This window comes from Rhinopithecus roxellana, chromosome 7 (assembly GCF_007565055.1).
Source record: "Rhinopithecus roxellana isolate Shanxi Qingling chromosome 7, ASM756505v1, whole genome shotgun sequence".
Classification (NCBI taxonomy): domain Eukaryota; kingdom Metazoa; phylum Chordata; class Mammalia; order Primates; family Cercopithecidae; genus Rhinopithecus; species Rhinopithecus roxellana.
The window spans coordinates 68,978,637-68,998,791 of NC_044555.1; the positions used below are offsets into that span (position 1 = coordinate 68,978,637).

A 20,155-nucleotide genomic window follows, 5' to 3' on the forward strand; every position below is an offset into this window, starting at 1 on the left:
GCATTCCTCTTTGTACTGGTTTATGGCTCGTGAAACTCTTGATCTTGGTAAGAAATGACTTCCATACTACCATCTCTTGATGTGTCTCAGGGTGTGACTCTAGTTTGAGACTTCATGAGCAGTGAGAACATCCCCGAAACAGAGCTGCATTTGACTTTTCACACTCTCATGATATGGGAGATCTGTGTTGGCTTACAGTATGTTCTACAGTTGTCCTGGTATCTGAGAATCAAAGCAACTGTGATGGTGTCACAGGACTACCAGGTTCATATGCCTGCCACACAGTAACATACCAATACACTGAGGCAGCAGGGTTTACGGTAGAGAAAGGTTTAATAATTGCAGGGCAATTAGTGCGAACATGAGAGGAGATCTCAAATCCATCTCCCCTTCCTTCCTTCCTTCCTTCCTTCCTTCCTTCCTTCCTTCCTTCCTTCCTTCTTTCTTTCTTTCTTTCTTTCTTTCTTTCTTTCTTTCTTTCTTTCTTTCTTTTTCTTTCTTTCCTTCCTTCCTTCCTTCCTTCTTTCTTTCTTTCTTTCTTTCTTTCTTTCTTTCTTTCTTTCTTCTTTCTTCTTTCTTTTTTCTTTTCTTCCTTCCTTCCTTCCTTCCTTCCTTCCTTCTTCCTTCCTTCCTTCCTTCTTCTTTCTTTCTTTCTTTCTTTTTCTTTCTTCTTTCCTTTCTTTCTTTTCTTTCTTTCCTTCCTTCCTTCCTTCCTTCCTTCCCTTCCTTCCTTCTTTTTTCCTTCCTTCCTTCTTCCTTCCTTCCTTCCTTCCTTCCTTCTTCCTTCCTTCTTTCTTTCTTTCTTCTTTCTTTCTTTCTTTCTTTTTTCCTCCTCTCTTCCTTGCCTTTCCTTCCTTCTTCTTATTTCCTAGTCCTTCCTCTCCTTCCTTCTTCCCTCCCTCCCTCCCTCCCACCTCCCTTCTCTCACCCTCCCTTCTCTTCCTTCCTTCCTTCCTTTTTTTTCTTTTCTTTTCTTTCCTTTTCTTTTCTTTTCTTTCCTTTTCTTTTCTTTTCTTTTCTTTTCTTTTCTTTCTTTTCTTTCTCAGATTCTCACTCTGTTGCCCAGGCTGGAGTGCAGTGGTACAATCTCAGCTCACTGCAACTTCTGCCTCCTTGGTTTAGCAATTCTCCCACCTCAGTCTCCCCAGTGCTGGGATTATAAGAGCCCACCATCATGCCTGGCTAATTTTTGTATTTTTTAATAGAGACAGGATTTCACCCTGTTGGACAGGCTGGTCTCGAACTCCTAACCTCAGGTGATCTGCCTGCTTCAGCCTCCCAAAGTGGTGTGATTACAGGTGTGAGCCATGGTGCCTGTCCTCAAATCCATCTTTCCAAGGAGTTCTGGGCTGGATTTTTTAGGGGAATCATGGAGGTTCTTGGGGTCATTGATGGGTTGGGGTAAGAGGGAATGAAATCACCAGAATGTGGAAATGGCATGCTTTGGTAAGTCAGCTTCTCATAGGGTCCTTCAGAGAAGCAAACATCAGTAGTTTCCCTGGTATGCACAACCTGAAAGATTACCGCAAATGCAAAACTTACCATTTCATCATGTTATGTTATCATCCTGTGGGTCTATGTGATTCTAGGACAAATAGGTGCCAAACAAGTAGGAAGACATAGATCAGAGAGCAAGCTGACCTCAGGATCAAAGCTGAGTATGCTGCAAGCTTAGTTCATTTTTGTTTCTCCCCCTCCCTTCCTCTCTGATCGATTTTATGAAGTTTATAGAGATGATTTCAGTAGCATCACCAAAGGGGTTAGGGAGCAGTTGAGGTGCTGCAGGATCATGGAATCCATTCCATGCAGGATGGGGCCCTTGGGTGGACACACTCTATCTTCTGCAGCATGGAGAAGAAGGAAGCAGGTCATGTCTATGAGAAGCCAAAACAGTATTTTTCACATTCATGAATGTTGAAAACTCACAAGTAGTTTCATTGATGTCTTCTCAGGCACCGTAAGGAACCTTTCCTTCTTTTTTTCTCCTTTCTTCATGTGCACATACCTCTCCCCACCACGGACGACTTCATTGGCACCAGCAAGCATGGCTTGTATGGGGATAATGTGGAAGAGATGGACTCCATGATGGGTAAGTCACAGGACCTAAGTGGACAGAAACCAACGTGTTCTGATAGGACAGGACACCTGAAAACTGCTCTTGGTCAACTGTAGAGTGAAGAGAATTATGCCTATGGGACAGGGTGGTCTGAGACATAAATGAGGTAATAGTTGCAAGCAATTGAGAAAGTCAGCAAAAAAAACTAGATGCATTTCCTCTCCTTTCTTTGCATGCTGTCCACTTATCAACTGGGGTCTTTGTCTACTTGACTGCATCTCCAGTGCTGGCCAGATAACAAATCAAATCTTCTTTTCAAAAAACTCTTGTTTTAGATTCAGGGAGTACATGTGCAGGTTTGTTACCTGGGTGTATTACGTGATGCTGAGGTTTAGGATCTGATCAAACCCTTCACCCAGACACTAAGCATAGCACCCAATAGTTAGTTTTCAATCCTTCCCCCACTCTTTCCTTCACCCCTCTAGTGGTCCCCAGTATCTATTGGTCTGATCTGTGTGCCCACGTATACTTAATGTTATGCTCCCACTTGTTTTGTTTTGTTTTCAAAAATAAATTTTATTGTGTATATTTAAGATTCACAACATAATGTTAAAAGATACATATAGATAGTAAAAGGAATCGTGAAGCAAATAGTAATCATTAAGTAACATAATATAGCAATATTAAGTAATAGTAATATAGTAAGCAAGTGTATCTATCATCTCACACTGCTACTTTTTTGTGACAAGATCAGCTAAAATCTATTTAACAAAAATCCAGCTGAGCACAGTGGCTCACATCTGTAATCCCGGCACTTTGGGAGGCTGAGGCAGGAGGATCACTTGAGCCTAGGAGTTTGAGACCAGCCTGGACAACATAGTGAGACCCTGTCTCTACAAAAATACAAAAATTAGCTGGGTGTGGTGGCATGCGCCTGTAGTCCCAGCTACTCAGGAGACTGAAGCGGAAAGATTGCTTGAGCCCATAAATTGAGGCTATAGTGAGCCATGATCACACCACTGCACTCCATGCACTCCAGTCTGGGTGACAGTAGCTCCCAATTATAAGTGAGAACATGCAGTATTTGGTTTTATATTTCTGCATTAATTTGCATAGGATAATGCCCGCCACCTGTGTCTATGTTGCTGCAAAGGACATGGTCTTGTTCTTTTTTATGGCTGTGTAGTATTCCATGGTGTATATGTACCACATTTTCTTTATCCAGTCCACCACTGATGGGTACCTAGGTTGATTTATGTCTTTGCTCTTGTGAATAGTGCTGTGATGAACATAGAGTGCACATGTCTTTTTTTTTTTTTGAGACAAGATCTCACTCTGTCCCTCAGGCTTAAGTGCAATGATGTGATCTCAGCTCACTGAAATCTCTGCCTTCTGGGGTAAAGCGATTCTCCTGCCTCAGCCTCCTGAGTAGCTGAGGCCATAGACACATGCTACTGTGCCCGGGTAATTTTTGTATGTTTTGTAGACGCAAGGTTTTTCCATGTTGCCCAGGCTGCTCTTGAACTCCCAAGCTCAGGTAATATGCCTGCCTCGGCCTCTCAAAGTGTTGGGATGACAGGCATGAGTCACTACACCCAGCCCACATACCTTTTTGACAGAAAGAGAAATTGTATTTTTAGACTCTTTAGTGACATAGCCAACCTTTATTTCAGGTCTGTTGAGCACCAAGATCTTAGTTGGGGGTTGGGAATTAACTAGTAAGTCAGAATCCAGTACCCTCATGAACTCATCCTGTAGAGGAAACAATGTAAATGGGATTTCCTAAGACTTACATGGTAAATGTATTGATTAGCAAAATGGCTTCAATTTTCCAGCATTAATGAAAGAAAACCACGAGTGAAACTCACATATGTGCAGGACACAAATTTAAAGTATAATATTTTCCAGATACGGATATTGTGAAATATATGTCACTAAATAAAAAGACACTTTGGAAAATTAAACCTGGAAAAAGCAAAGCCAATTTGCATAGTCTTAAACACATAAAAAATATAAAGTATTTAAAAATATAAATAATATTCAAGCCAAATACATACACATGAATGGATGTTTATGTAGGTATAAGTGTGTTTGTGTCTGTAGTGTTTGTGTACATATGTTTAGAAACAGATGATCAACAGAGATAGATGATAGGTAAATAGATGATAGATGGATAGATAGATGATGGATTGATAGATAGTTGATAGATAGATGATAGGTAGATAGATGATGGATGGATGATAGATAGATAGATGATAGATGATAGATGATTGATAGATACATAGATAAACAGATGATAGATGATAGAGAGATATAGATTGATAGATTATAGGTGAATACATGAATAGGTAGATGAATAAACAGATGCATAGATGATAGATGGATAGATATATAGATAAATACATGATACATATGACAGATGATAGATGACAGATAAGATAGCTGATTGATAGATAAGATAGATAGATGATAGGATAGATTGACAGATATGTAGATGATAGGTAAATAGATACATGATAGATAGATAGATAGATACATAGATAGATGCATAGATAGATAGATAGCTATGCATACCCCTCTTACTTTCTGCCTCCACCAGCACTAGGCAATGCAGCAAGTCCTTACAGTTTACATTCTTAATATTGTACTCAATCTCAAAAAGTGTGGCAATCCTATTTTTGATTTGATCTTTGAAAATCAATGAAATAGGTCATTCAAACTCAGGCTGTGATAACTAAAAGAAATTACTATTTGCTTTAAAAATGTAAATTAACAAAGTTCCCAAAGTATCTAATTTAATAAAACTGATGATGTGTCATAGTGTTCGAACAAGGCACTTTGGGTGTGACTTTAATTTCAACGGGATTTTTCTAGTGCCATTCAGATAGTATTACACAAATGGATGGGTATGTTGAATCTGGGTGGACAAGCTGTGATATCTGAAAATTATATTTTGAAAAAGTGCAACTGAGATGTACATGATGCTGGTGCCCAGAGTTTTTGAATGTTTTGTCCACACAGCCAGGATCAAGCCTTTAGGAAGAATGAACATTTGCTTTAATATATGATTTTAGCAATTCTCAAACAAACATGTATTTACCCTGAAATTTTTTATCCCAGAAGCTGTAACAATACCCCAAGTTCTAGGAATCGTTGCTTTTTTTTTTTTTTTTTTTTTTTTGAGACAGTCTTGCTGTCGCCCAGGCTGGAGTGCAGTGGCGCGATCTCGGCTCACTGCAAGCTCCGCCTCCCGGGTTCACGTCCTTCTCCTGGCTCAGCCTCCCGAGTAGCTGGGACTACAGGCGCCCGCCACCGTGCTGGGCTAATTTTTTTTTGTATTTTTAGTAGAGACGGGGTTTCACCATGTTAGCCAGGATGGTCTCGATCTCCTGACCTCGTGATCCGCCCGTCTCGGCCTCCCACAGTGCTGGGATGACAGGCGTGAGCCGCCGCGCCGGCCGGAATTGTTGCTTTTCTTATTAGAAAAGTTTATTTGTGGCCATTCCTGGTAGAGATATCACATTCCTGCCTTTTATAATTATCATGGGCGGCCGGGCGCGGTGGCTCACGCCTGTCATCCCAGCACTTTGGGAGGCCAAGGCAGGCGGATCACGAGGTCAGGCAATCAACACCATCCTGGCTAACACTGTGAAACCCCGTCTCAACTAAAAATACAAACAAACACATCCATGGTGACAGGCGCCTGCAGTCCCAGCTACTCAGGAGGCTGAGGCAGGAGAATGGCGTGAACCCCGGAGGCAGAGCTTGCAGTGGCTGAGATCGTGCCACTGCACTCCAGCCTGGGCAACGGAGTAAGATTCCGTTTCAGAAAAAAAAAAAAAAAAAAAGAAAAATCATGGGTTTCCCACAGCAGTGCCCTGGAATAATGGAGTCTGCTGATAGAATAAACACTTATTTTCATTTTTTAATAATTTCCACTTTTAGTTTAGATTCAGGGAGTACACATGCAGGTTTGTTCCTTGGGTATATTGTGTGATGCTGAGGTTTGAGGTACAATAGATCCTGTCACCCAGGGAGTGAGCATGGCACCCAATAGATAGATTTTCGACCCTTGTCCCCCACCTTCCTTCTCCCCTTTTGGAGTCCCCGGTGTTTATTGTTCCCATCTTTATGTTCATGAGTACCCAATGTTTAACTCTCACTTATAAGTGAGAACATGTGGTATTTGGTTTTCTTTTTCTGTGTTAATTTGCTTAGGACAATGGCCTCCAGCTGTATCCATATTGCTGCAAACGATGTGATTTTGTTCTTTTTCATGGCTGCATAGGATTCCACGGTGCATCTGTACCACGTTTTCTTTATCCATGTGGATTGATTCCATGTCTTTGTTATTGTGAATAGTGTGATAAATATGCAAGTGCCTGTGTCTATTTGGTAGAATGATTTATTTTCCTTTGGGTAGATACCCAGTAATGGGATTACTGGGTCAGAGGGTAGTTCTATTTTAAGTTATTTGAGAAATCTCCAAACTGCTTTCCACAGTGGCTAAGCCAATTTATATTCCCAACAATAGTATATAAGTGTTGCATCTTCTCTGCAGCCTCACCAGCATCTGTTCCTTTTTTAAAAAAATTTTTTGACTTATTAGGTTGGCGCAAAAGTAATTGAGGTCTTTGTCATTACTTTCAATGACAAAGACCTTAATTACTTTTGCGCCAACCTAATAGTAGCCTTTCCAGCTGGTGTAATAAACACTTTTAAAAGTGATACTTCCCATGGGCCATGCACTGTTACCAGTGTATTCTGGATGAATCCCCACAACATCCTCGCAGACGAGTACCATCTTCATCATCATATTTATCCCCATTCACAGAGAAGGAGACAAAAGTATGTGGCCTTTGGTGGCTGCTCTTGGGGATAAGCCAGGGTTGGGCTCCAAAGCTCTTACTCCCTAGCTCAGCTGCCTCTTATGCAGGGTAAAGAAGTCAGGTTGAAAGATGAAGAAGGAGAGCTGCATTCTTCTCTGAAGCCTCCTGTAGCCCCATTAGATTCCTACAGACTATCATTTCACAGGAGTCAGAAAAACTCCAAAAACTTCCCCCAACCTGGCTTCCTGCTTCCTTCAAGCCCAGTGAGAAGCTTTCGATGGAGATACCACCCTTGCCCCACACAGGGGGAAAATCTCTGATGCCGAATGAGTCATGCATTTCTGCATGGGAGAAAGTCCATCAACTTGGATCTGAAGAGCAGGTTTCTCAAGAATGCAGATAAGAAAGTAAAATGTGCAACAATGAGTAGGAGAAATGGCCTTAACAGCAGGAGATGGGACAAGGATGAGGGTTCTGGCTAAGCCTGTTGTACAGACAATTGTGAGTGGTGGAATCCCAGGGCAGGCATGTCTGTGGACAGCAACACAGCTTGGGCAGCTCCCCCAGACAGGGCAGAACTGCAAAGGAGGCTGTAAACATGTATTTCTATGCCATATATATACCTAATTTCTATGCAATATATGAGATACATATATAAAATATAACAACTCTTTATATTATATATTTATATTATTGTACATATTAATATCAATAATTTGAAAGTTTTATCATACATAATGCATATATATTATGTATTTCTGTAGCATATAATTTCTATATTTATTTATTTATTTCAGTTGATGTTAGAAAGGTATGAATCATTTCCATGGTTGTATTCCCTGCTACTTGGGAGGCTGAGGTGGGAGGATCATTTGAGCCCAGGAGTTTGAGGCTGCAGTGAGCCACGATTGCACCACTGCACTCTAGCCCGGGTGATAGAGCAAAATCTTGTCTCAGAAAGAATCATTTCCATGGCCACTATGTAATCTCTCTAAATTTTAAGATATAAATAGAAGAATTGAATATAATTGAATAATATTAAGAATACAAACAACTCACAGTAATTTAGTATTATTCGTAAAGAACAGAATTGCCTATGTTAAAAACCCTAGAGTTTAATAAAACACATATTAGCACGTAGATGACATATGGTATTATAGTAAAATTATATTACATATAATTTATATTATAGTTATATTACTTATATATATTGTTATAATATATTGTATTCATATAATATAAACATATCATTAATATACAATTATTAGATTTTAATATATGATTCTATCTTATATATCACAATTATGCTGTGCATATTATATATTATGTACATATATACATCAGTACTATAGAGGTTTTATTAAACTTTCTGGGGTTTCCTACATAGTTATGTTCACTACATTTAATGTTAAGCTTGTATTTTATGTGTTAAAGTATGTATTTAACTTTAATGTTAATTGCATCAGTCAGGTTATGTAGAAAAATAGGTTACATAATGACAAAAATATTCTTATTTTTCTGGTATTAATGAAATAGTTCCAGTTTTTACTCTTAAGCATAATGTTGGCTGACACTTTGAATCTTTCTATTGTTAGTATTTTGAGAGATTTATAAAATATGCATTAATTAGGTAGTAGCCAGGAAAATTCTTGCATGCTTTCTGGTATTGCCTAACTATATACATGTTATTTATTCATGCTGTTAATATTATCTATATTTTATATATATTTTAACAATGTAACTTATGAAACATTTTTATTATATACATAAATACATATATACTACATGTTATGTAGTATATATCTTCTAAAGATTGACATACAATATAATAAATACATTTGTTTTTGTATAGTATATGTTAGTATAGTATTAGTCCAATAGTATAATTAGTTACATATATATTAGCTATACATAAATATATTAGCTATATATAAAAATATATTAGTTATACATGAAGTCTACAATGTTTCTCTGTTGGGTATATGCACCAAAATTAAGACCTTTTCTTTTTGTTAAAAATAATGCATTTCAAGATACGATGGATCACCAGCTACCATTCATTATAGCTCCAATGTCAGTAGCTAAAATATTTAGAAATAATTTTTCAAGCAGTAAATGAGTATCTTGAAACTGACTCATGAAAGAAAGTTGAATACATGGAAGGGAAGAGTGGATTGTATAAGTTATTTTTTGTGTAAGTGTATTAGTTATTTTGAAGTTAATATTGAAGGCTAAGGTAACTCTGATTAGAGCATTAATTACTATTCTCTGGGGAGTGGTCATTATATAGGTGATGATGAAATGCACACTGAATAAACTGATAGGAAATAAACTTTCCAGAAACATCTGATGAGAAAGTCTTTGGTAGAAAACATCAAGAAACACTTCTGTGATCATAAGAAATGCTATCAAAAAGAGAACTACAAAAATTAAAACCCAGAAATACAAGATTTGACTTTTAGATCAATGAAGCAGAAAATAATAGCCTTGGAGCAGGTCTGGGAAAGAGAAGGACATTACATTCGGTACAATAAAGTTTTTAAATCAAGGTGGCAGGGGTGAAAGGTGTTGGGGAAAGTTTGTATTATGATTTGAGTTACATCCCCCCAAAAAGACACGTTCAAGTCATAACCCAAGGTATGTGAGAATGGGATCTTATTTGGAAATAGGGTCGTTGCAGGTGGAATCAAGTTAAGATGAGGTCATTGGGGGTGGGTCCTAATCCGATATGGTGAATTAGGATGAGGCTGCTGCAAGCCAAGGAAGGCTAAGGACTGATGCCAACTGTCCAAAGCGAGGAAGAAGTAAGGAAAGATCCTCCCCTAGAAACTTCAGCAAGAGAGAGAGTGACCCTGCCAGTACCTTAATTTTGAACATCTGGCCCCCAGAGCTGTGAAAGAATAAATGTTCGTTGTTTTAAGCCACCTCATTTGTACTAATTTGTTTCAGCAGCCTAAGGAAATTCACAGAGTTAGTTTAGGAAAAACCATTACCAATTCGATTTAGCATGCTTTTCCATGCACACTAAGGACATTGAGTGAAACAAAACAAAAATTGGAAGAAGCTATAGTTAAACAGTAAATTTACATCTGGATGAGGTATAGTGTTAGTAATAGCAAAAGGTTATCTGATAAGTAGCATGACTAAAGGCCCTATGCAAACTGAGGAAATATTAGCAACAACATGACATTGTTTTAACCCCTTAACAAATAAAGAGTTCTTATAAATCAATAATGGAAACACATGATTCCTTCCAAAAATATCAGCAAAATTTAAACATTTTTTACAGATTAAGAGTACAAATATTAGAGTGGACACAGGAGGAAACCCATGGTCATTCACAATGTACCATGATCACCTATCAAACATTAGATACTGATGAGGAATTGAAAAAATGAACTATTCTTAATGCTGAAAGTTGTTCATTATGGCATTTGAAATTATGGTAAAGTATGAAAATTAACCAGAATAGTGAACAACAGTACAATGGTTAAATAATTTATGGTACTTAAAAATAAAGCATCATAAATTGTTTAGGCCGGGTGCAGTGGCTCACACCTGTAATCCCAGCACTTTGGGAGGCTGAGACAGGCAGATCACCTGAGATGGGGAGTTCTAGACCAGCCTGACCAACATGGAGAAATCCTGTCTCTACTAAAAATACAAAATTAGCTGGGTGTGGTGGCGCATGCCTGTAATTCCAGCTACTCAGGAGGCTGAGGCAGGAGAAAGGCTTGAACCTGGGAGGCGGAGTTTGCAGTGAGCTGAGATCGTGCCATTGCCCTCCAGCCTGGGTGACAAATGCAAAACTCCATCTCAAAAAAAACTATACACACACACACACATACACACACACACATATATATGTATATATACATATATACACACACACACACAATGGACACTTTTCCAGCCATTAAATTGTACAAATAATTTTTTTAGTTTTTTTTAAAATTGAGACAGGGTCTCACTGTGTTGACCAGGGAGGTCTCAAATACCTGAGCTCAAGGGATCCTCCTTCCTTGCCCTCCCAAATTGCTGGGATCACAGGTGTGAGCCCAGCCTTGAATAATTTTTTTTTTTTTTTTTTTTTTTTTGAGATGGAGTCTCGCTCTGTCCCCCTGGCTGGAGTGCAGTGGCGCAATCTCGGCTCACTGCAAGCTCCGGCTCCTGGGTTCACGCCATTCTCCTGCCTCAGCCTCCTGAGTAGCTGGGACTACAGGCACCCGCCACCGCGCCCAGCTAATTTTTTGTATTTTTAGTAGAGACGGGGTTTCACCATGGTCTCGATCTCCTGACCTTGTGATCCGCCCGCCTCGGCCTCCCAAAGTGCTGGGATTACAGGCGTGAGCCACCGTGCCCGGCGAATAATTTTTTAACACGAAGATTTTCCAAGAAATAATATTGGATGAAAAAAGCAAGTTGAAAACTGTGCATGCAATATCAACCCAAATATATATAGAGATGCATCTACAAGAGTATGTGATATGGTTTGGCTGTGTCCCCACCCAAATCTCATCTTGAATTGTAGCTCCCATAATTCCCACATGTTGCGGGGGGATCTGGTGGGAGATAATTGAATCATGGGGGCGGTTTCCCCCTATTGTTCTCATGGTAGTGAATAAGCCTCATGAGATCTGATGGTTTTATAAGGCAAACTCCTTTTGCTTGGCTCTCATTCTCTCTTGTCTGCCACCATGTAAGATATGCCTTTCACCTTCCATCATGATTGTGAGGCCTCCCTAGCCACGTAGAACTGTGATTCCATTAAACCTCTTTTTCTTTATAAGTTACGCAGTCTCAGGTATGTCTTTATTAGCATCGTGAAAACAGATTAATACAGTATGTAACAATTTTTTTTTAATAGTCAAATGGCAGTGGGGGCAGGAAATTGGTGGTCTTTGTTTTCCTCCTTATAATTTTCTTTATTTTTTGTATTTCCCAAGCTATGCTGTATTTTTATAATCAGAAAAATATTAGCCTTGTTTTTTCTTGCTACTTTTCACTATTTACTGAAAAGTAGCAAGAAGAGTAAAAACGACTCCCATGTCCCCTTCACCCATCTTTCCCAACTGTTAGCAATTTATCAAATATATCTTCTCTCTCCCTCTTCCTTTCTCCTGATCATCCTCTTTCTTCCTGTCTCTCTCTTTCTCTCTTCCACCTCCACATGTTTCTTATGCTTCTGAATATTTGGGAGTAAGATGCAGATATGATGTTCATTAAATTTAGAAACTTTAGTGTGTATTTTATAAAACAAAGACATTCTCCTACATCATCACTGTGAATCATCAAAATCGGGAAATTAACATGGATGGATTCCTACGATTTAATTCACAAATTCCAGCCAAACTTCTCCAGCTGTGCTCATAAGAAACTTTATACACAGCAAGCAAGACCAATGGACAAACAAAACCAACCAACAAAACCCCTACTTTCTCTACCCTCTTTCTGTTCTGGTCCATGGATTTTCTTGTCGGATCTGTTTAAACTCCTCTGATCTGGACAAAGACTGAGCAATCTCTAATCTTTCTTGAGTTCAAAGACCTTGACATTTTTTGAGAATAAAGACCAGATATCATGTAGAATGTCCCTTGAATTGGGTAGGTTTGACATTTCCTTCAATGGAAATAGAAGTGATGGTGTGTTCTCAATCCAGTAGATAAGGAAGTCAATTAGCGCCAACAATGGTTATAAAGTTCTTCATCAATGGATTAAATGGTGTCTTCCAGTTTTCCCCACTATAAAGTTACTTATTTTGTCATTACTTAATCATTTGAAATTATTAACTATTTTATGGGAGATACTTTGAGATGAAGCCAATATCTTGGTTCTTACCAAACATTCAATGCCAGGTTTAGCAGCCATTGATCATTTTCTCTTGAATCCATTTGCAGTGCGATTTTTGCTAAAAGTACTGTGGTAAATTTTTAAAAGAATTTAAAAGTATAAATTACTTCTTAACTTGCCCTTACCTGTGTGCCTTGGCACTAGAAGAAAATTTCTAAGGTATAGTACCTTAGGAATGTTAATGTAATGTTTTCTGAGATAACCAACAGCAGAACACACAGAATTAGACACGGTTGAGACTAATAGGTTTTTTCATAATTATGCATGATACAGACTGGGTTTGGGAACTCTAGAAATTTGGCTATTTTCCTATAAAAATGATTGGAATTGTGGTTTATTTTGAATACATTCTTCCTCTTTTCACTTGCCCACTGAGTCTAATTCTCCCCACCTAGTCATCCTATTCTCTATTGAAAATATCAAATAAGAAGGGAAGGGAAAATTGTTAGATAAAGAATTACCTACCTAAATCATCTGCAAGAATATGTCAAATAAATTATGTGAACTCAACAGTGGGAGTGTCTTATTCTTGCCTCTGTCTCCTCAAATTCTGTAACAATGTCTGCCTTCCGTGAGCAGAGAGGGTGCATAAACCGTGGCTGCCATTCTGTGCAACATCAGAATACCACCACAATCCTTCTTTTCATATCCAATGGGAAAAACTGTATTTCTCTGTTTAATGTTTTCATTCTACATGAAGGAAATTATCAAGGAGAATTTGCCCTTTTAAATGTTATTAGTAGCAACTGATGTTGATTTGTATTGCCATAGTAATTTCTTCTTGAAGCAGGTCATCTTTTATTTCTTAAAAATTTTGGGCTCTCAGTTTTTGTTTTTTTTTTGAGATGGAGTCTCACTCTGTTGCCCAGGCTGGAGTGCAGTGGCACGATCTCAGCTCACTGCAACCTCCGCCTCCCGGGTGTAAGCAATTCTCTGCCTCAGCCACCCGAGTAGCTGGGATTACAGGCCTCTGCCACCATGCCCAGCTAATTTTTGTATTTTTAGTAGAGAAGGGTTTCATCATCTTGGCCAGGCTGGTCTTGAACTCCTGACCTTGTGATCCACTCGCTTCAGCCTCCCAAAGTGCTGGGATTACAGGTGTGAGCCACCACACCCCGCCTCTCAGTGTTTTTCTCTTTCAGTTGTTTGTCAATTTAAACTGTTAATGCACATTTCTTTTCTTTTGTGGCTTTTGACATAGTAAGGGTCACACCATCCTTGTTTTCCTTTAGATAGCTCATGCTCATTTGACTTAGGGGTGAAATACCTCATAATGTCATTATTTTTACTTGTCTCTTGTATATTATTTTAGGCAAGATTCTTGATGCTATCGATGATTTTGGCCTAAGGAACAACACCATTGTCTACTTTACATCAGACCACGGAGGGCATTTGGAAGCTAGGCAAGGGCATGCCCAACTTGGTGGATGGAATGGAATATATAAAGGTGAGGAGGAACTCACGCAAGTGATCTGGTGGTGAATAAGCTTTTTTTATGGTTCTTACAATTAAAGCCCATGACGCCAAAGAATGAGGCCTGAAAAACTGAGCAAGTTTGTTTAATTTGACTCTTAGTAAAATGAAGTATCAGACCAAGGTCAAGAAAATTGGTCTTATATTTGTTAACATTTCTGTGGAGGGAAGCCATGTATGTAGAGGGAGCATCTAGAAATATGCCTTTCTGACAACCCTATCAAATTATGAGGAGTTAACACAAGCAGATGCTTTTATGGGGTCTTTAAAGAAATATCCACTTACTCATTTCGTTTATGAGATTATTGAGAGAGTAAATGAGGGGGAATGTGGTTCCTAGAGAACAGAGGTCAGAAACCAGGGATCCTTCATCATTAAGAAGTCGGGGCCGGGCGCGGTGGCTCAAGCCTGTAATCCCAGCACTTTGGGAGGTCGAGACGGGCAAATCACGAGGTCAGGAGATCGAGACCATCCTGGCTAACACGGTGAAACCCCGTCTCTACTAAAAAATACAAGAAACTAGCCGGGCGAGGTAGCGGGCGCCTGTAGTCCCAGCTACTCGGGAGGCTGAGGCAGGAGAATGGCGTAAACCCAGGAGGCAGAGCTTGCAGTGAGCTGAGATCCGGCCACTGCACTCCAGCCTGGGCAACAGAGCTAGACTCTGTCTCAAAAAAAAAAAAAAAAAAAAAAAAAAAAAGGAAATCTTATGCTGTCTTCCAAGGATATAGTATAGCATAGAAAGTAGCGAAGCCTGTCTTGATTTTCATGATTAAATTCACATATACTGATTTTATGTCCTGCTGTAATATTTAGTCCACAAAATAGGTCCATAAGCTACTACATTGGCCAGGTCTATAATGTGTAACCTGATATTAGAAGAATGTTATCTTCATCTGTGAAATGAGGATTAAAAAAAGAAAAAGAAAAACAGAGATATTATCTGGAAAATGTCAAGTATATTTTATCATATGTCTTGAGAGAGATTTTAAAGTATTTTCTATAGGAAAATACGTGGTTATTCATGCAACTACAGATTCCACAGTCTTGGGTTCGGTAGGAAATTATAATTTCTGTATGAACGAGGTAAAGGCTCTGCCTCCATCTTGCAGAGGGTGATGAATGTGTACTCTTTAGAGCGTGTAGCACTGAAGTGTGCATTTAGGACCCAAAACAAATCCTTAGTGGAAATTGTTATTATAGACATTCTATTAAAAAAAATTCGGTAGTTTTCGGGATACAGGTGGTTTTTGGTTACATAGATAAGTTCCTCAGTGATTTCTGAGATTTTAGTGCACCCGTCACCTGAGCATCTACTCTGTACCCAACGTGTAGTTTTTTTCCCCTCAGCCCCCTCCCAATCATTCCCCAAAGTCCCAGAGCCCATTATATGATTCTTATGTCTTTGCATTCTTGTAGCTTAGCTCCCACTTATAAGTGAAAACATAGGCTGTTTGGTTTTCCATTCCTGAGTTACTTCACTTAGAATAATGGCCTCCAGCTCCATCCAAGTTACTGCAAAAGACATTATTTCATTTCTTTTTATGGCTGAGTAGAATTCCATGGTGTATGTACAGCACATTTTCTTTATCCACCTGTTGGTTGATGGGTACTTAGTCTGGTTCCGTATCTTTGCAATTGAGAATTGTATTGCTGTAAACATGCATGCGCATGTTAGACATTCTCTGTTTGCTTATGATAACTGTTTTTAAAAATTTTTGGCTCATGCCTGTAATCCCAGCACTTTGGGAGGCCGAGGCAGGCGGATCACGAGATCAAGAGATCGAGACCATCTGGCCAACATGGTGAAACTCCGTCTCTACTAAAAACACAAAAATTAGCTGGGCATGGTGGCGGGCACCTGTAGTCCCAGCTACTTAGGAGGCTGAGGCAGGAGAATCACTTGAACCCAGGAGGCGAAGGTTGCAGTGAGCAGAGATCACGCCACTGCACTCCAGCCTGGCAACAGAGCAAGACTCCACCTCAAAACAAAAAACAACCACAACAAAAAATTTTAATTAAAAACATTAAAATTAAATTAAAAACTTTAATTAAAAATTTTAATTTAATGATATATTAGAAGGTGGCAGTAAATATGAAAAAACACGAGAATAAAGAATTCTGGGGTGGGACTGCCATTTCAAATAAAATGTTCAGGCACGCCTCATTGAGGTTACTGTGAGTTCCATAACCTTGGGGGCTAAATATAAGAAAAATACTAATTTAAAAAATAAAGGAAATTACTTTGAGCAAAGGTATGAGGGAGGTTGGAAATGAAGTAGGTGTGTATTTGAGATAAGAACACTTTAAGTAGAGAAAATAGCCATGCAAATAGAATGTGAATGTCCAATATTACATATGTTTAGTTGTTTAATCAAAAACCTACCAGCAGCACAGGAAAATATAATTCTGTAGACGTGCACTACTTACTCCACTAGGACTCTACATAGAATAGACACTATACAAATGTGATCTCTTTTGATACTAGTTTACCTTTTAAATACATTCAATACAGTGACTATTTTAACTAGGCACAATAATTGAATGTAATTGTATTGTCTTATAGGTGGAAAAGGCATGGGGGGCTGGGAAGGTGGAATCCGTGTCCCAGGAATTGTTCGATGGCCTGGAAAGGTACCAGCTGGACAGTTGATTAAGGAGCCTACAAGTTTAATGGATATTTTCCCAACTGTTGCATCAGTGTCAGGAGGAAGTCTCCCTCAGGACAGGTGATGTCATATAAACTGTTAACAACAACTTATTTTCACCCTTCTTCCCTCTCAGAAGATTCGGAACAAGGAGAGTGACTATCCTGGCAGACCCACTTTTTCCCTAATACCTACACAGTTTTACCTTCCTATATGACTGTGTCTATTCAGCATTCTTCATACGCCAGAGACCAGTCTTTTCTTTTTTCTATTGAGGTAAAATATACATATATAATTTACCATCTTTACCATTTTTCAGTATACAGTTCAGTAGTAATAAACTTATTTATTTTCTTGTTTTCCCCTTCGTCTTCCTCTCGTCTCTCCCCTTCCTGACCTCTGGTCATCACTATTCTACTTTCTATCTTCCTAAGTTTCACCATTTTTTTTTTTCAGCTCCCACATTGAGTGAGAAGATGTGATGTCTGCCTTTCTCTGGGCTTGGCTTATTTCACTTAAAATAATGGCCACCAGTTCCATTCATGTTGCTGCAAATGACAGGAATTCCTTCCTTTTTTAGGGGTGAATAGTATTCCCTTGTGCATATATAGCACTTTTTTAAAAAGTAATTTGTCTGCCGATAGGCAGTTAGGTTGATTCCATAGCTTGGCTATCGTGAAGAGTGCTGTGATAAACATGGAAATGCAGATATTCCTCTGATCTGTTGATTTCTTTTCTTTTGGGTATATACCAAGTAGTTGGATTTCTGGATCACACGGTAGCTCTATTTTTGGTTTTCTGAGGAACCCCCATATTGTCAGAGACCAGTCTTAGATACTAATCTAATGTGGCCCATCTTAGATATTTTAACATTTTCAATTGAGAGAAAGATGGAGACAGGAAGCTTTGGAGATGAAGACATGGTAGGTAAAACTCACTCATCTCTATAAGAAAGGGAAAAATAATCCTAGTCTCTGGTGTGAAAGATCTGGAAGGCTGAGAAGAAGGTAGGATGTTTGAGGGTGCTTTGAACTCTATCATGAATACTTTGAATTTCATCAAGAGGAAATCGTTCATACTACATTGCTGCATTCCCCGGTAGCAACCAACCTAGGTAGGTTTGCTGCTGATTGATTGACAGTTCGTTGATCACACCTCTGCAAGGGAATCCAGATGGGTTAGAACCACAACTATGTCTCTCCTCCAAGCCCACAGAGTTCTTGTAATATTTCTTTCTTCATGTTACAAAGCTAATCTATTTCTGAAGAAAAATAGGATAAATCTCGATGTTAATTGAAAACAAAAAGATCCCTCATTTATATACATATTTTTAAAAAAGTGAGTTCTTGCTCTGTTGCCCAGACTGGAATGCAGTGGTGCAGTCATATTTCACTGCACTCTCTACCTCCTGGGCTCAAGCGATCCTCCCACCTCAGCCTTCTGAGCAGCTGGGACCACAGGCGTGCACCACCACACCTAACCAGTTTTGTCATTTTGTAGGAATGGGATCTTGCTATGTTGCCCAGGTTGGTCTCCAGCTCCTGGTCTCTAGCGATCCTCCTGCCGCAGCTTCCTGAAGTGCTGGGGGTTTCCAGGCATGAACCACCACAATTGGCATCCACTCCCCCTTTTCTTACTTGCTTTAGCCAGTAAGGGAATTTGTTGAGAATTTATGTAAAATAATAACAGAATAAAGATTCCTTCTACTTTGAAAAAAAGTATTTATCAATTTGAGCTAAATAATACATTTCCAAAAAATTATGTAATAGTATTAGTACTAATGCCAATTTTTTAAGTTACTGAGCCAATCATAATCAATAATCTTCCAAGATATGAGTGAAATGCGCTGAGTTTGGGATATTGGTATAGGCTATATTTTGGACTTATAAAGTGCTGAGGAGAATCTCAGTCTCATGGAAGCCAAGCTTGAGTCTGGCACCTTAGACCACTCGGCCATTCTGACACCTAGTCTCATGGAACATTGGTCTGTGGATGCTGATGAGGATTTGCCTTTATAGAAATTATTTGATTTTTAGGTCAGGCACAGTGGCTTACACCTGTAATGCCAGCACTTTGGGAGGCTGAGGCAGGTGGATTGCTTGATCCCAGGAGTTTGAGACCAGCCTAGGCAACATGGTGAAATTCCTACAAAAAATACAAAAATTAGCCAGGCATAGTGGTGCACACCTGTAGTCCCAGCTACTCAGGAGGCTGAAGTGGGAGGATTGCTCGAGGCTGCAGTGAGCTATGATCCTGCCACTGCACTCCAGGCTGGGCAACAGAATGAGACCCTGTCTCACAAAAAAAGGGAAAGAATTTGAGTTTTATTTTGATTTTGTCAGAATAAGCTCTAAAAATATTACATCTTCATTCCCATTCCTTCTGCATTTGACTTCACACTTCAATAGAAAACAAAGGTGAATTACTGCAATGATTCTAGAAGATTCTAGAAGATGTGAATACTTTGGTGAAACTGCAAGTCACTCCATTTTGCTAGAAGTCTCTAGTAGTTTTTATTATATCAAGAAAAAAGTAGATCCATCAGATGTGTCAAAGCTCATAAGAAAAAGAAAGTTGCCCCCATCCAACGAAGGAAGCTTACACTTGGTTTTAGCCAGTGAAGGCAATTATTTTGGATTTATAGATAAAACCTGTGTATTTGATTACAGATAAAAAACTGTGTGTTTTGCTGTTACTTAGTTATTCATATAAAGTCAAAAAAATATTGACCAGGGTGAAAAGCAGCTTAAAAAAATAAGACAAAGAAACTAAGACTATATTTCATGGTTTTCAAAATTTTTGTTATAAATTTTCATATTTTCTCCCCTCCCTCTCCCAAAAAAAAGTTAGGTTCTGTTGGCACTAATACAGAAAAGAAAAATATTTTAGAAGTCATGGTTAACTTACTGAAAAACAAACTATCAAGAACTAATTAAGACACACCCCCAAGTTTGCCTTTCTAATATTTAAAAACATATGTTTGATGTTAGTAGATATTTGTATCAACACACTAAGGCTGGAATTTATTTTATAATTTTCAGGACTGAACTTTAGATCTAAAGACGTTTTTATTTTCTGTCTGAAGTTAGGCATTGATGATGCTAACACAGGAAAGAAAGTATATTTTATATTTTATTTTTATTTATTTTATTTTTGAGACAGAGTTTCGCTCTGTTGCCCAGGCTGGAGTGCAGTGGCACGATCTCAGCTCACTGTAACCTCTGCCTCCCGGGTTCAAGTAATTCTCATGCTTCAGCCTCTCAAGTAGCTGGGACTACAGGCACACATCACCACACCTGGAT

The 20,155-nt window shown here is 38.9% G+C and overlaps 1 protein-coding gene across 4 annotated transcripts in view; it reads left to right on the forward strand.

Moving 5' to 3' along the window:
* ARSF (arylsulfatase F) overlaps positions 1-20,155 on the forward strand; it is an 84,785-nt gene that overhangs the window by 56,473 nt on the left and 8,157 nt on the right. For all 4 annotated transcript variants that reach the window (XM_030934174.1, XM_010383489.2, XM_030934173.1 and 1 more), the window contains exons 7-9: positions 1,953-2,089; positions 14,048-14,182; positions 16,772-16,934. In XM_030934174.1, coding sequence (XP_030790034.1) covers positions 1,953-2,089; positions 14,048-14,182; positions 16,772-16,934 — 435 coding nt within the window. The remainder of the gene's footprint in view (positions 1-1,952; positions 2,090-14,047; positions 14,183-16,771; positions 16,935-20,155) is intronic.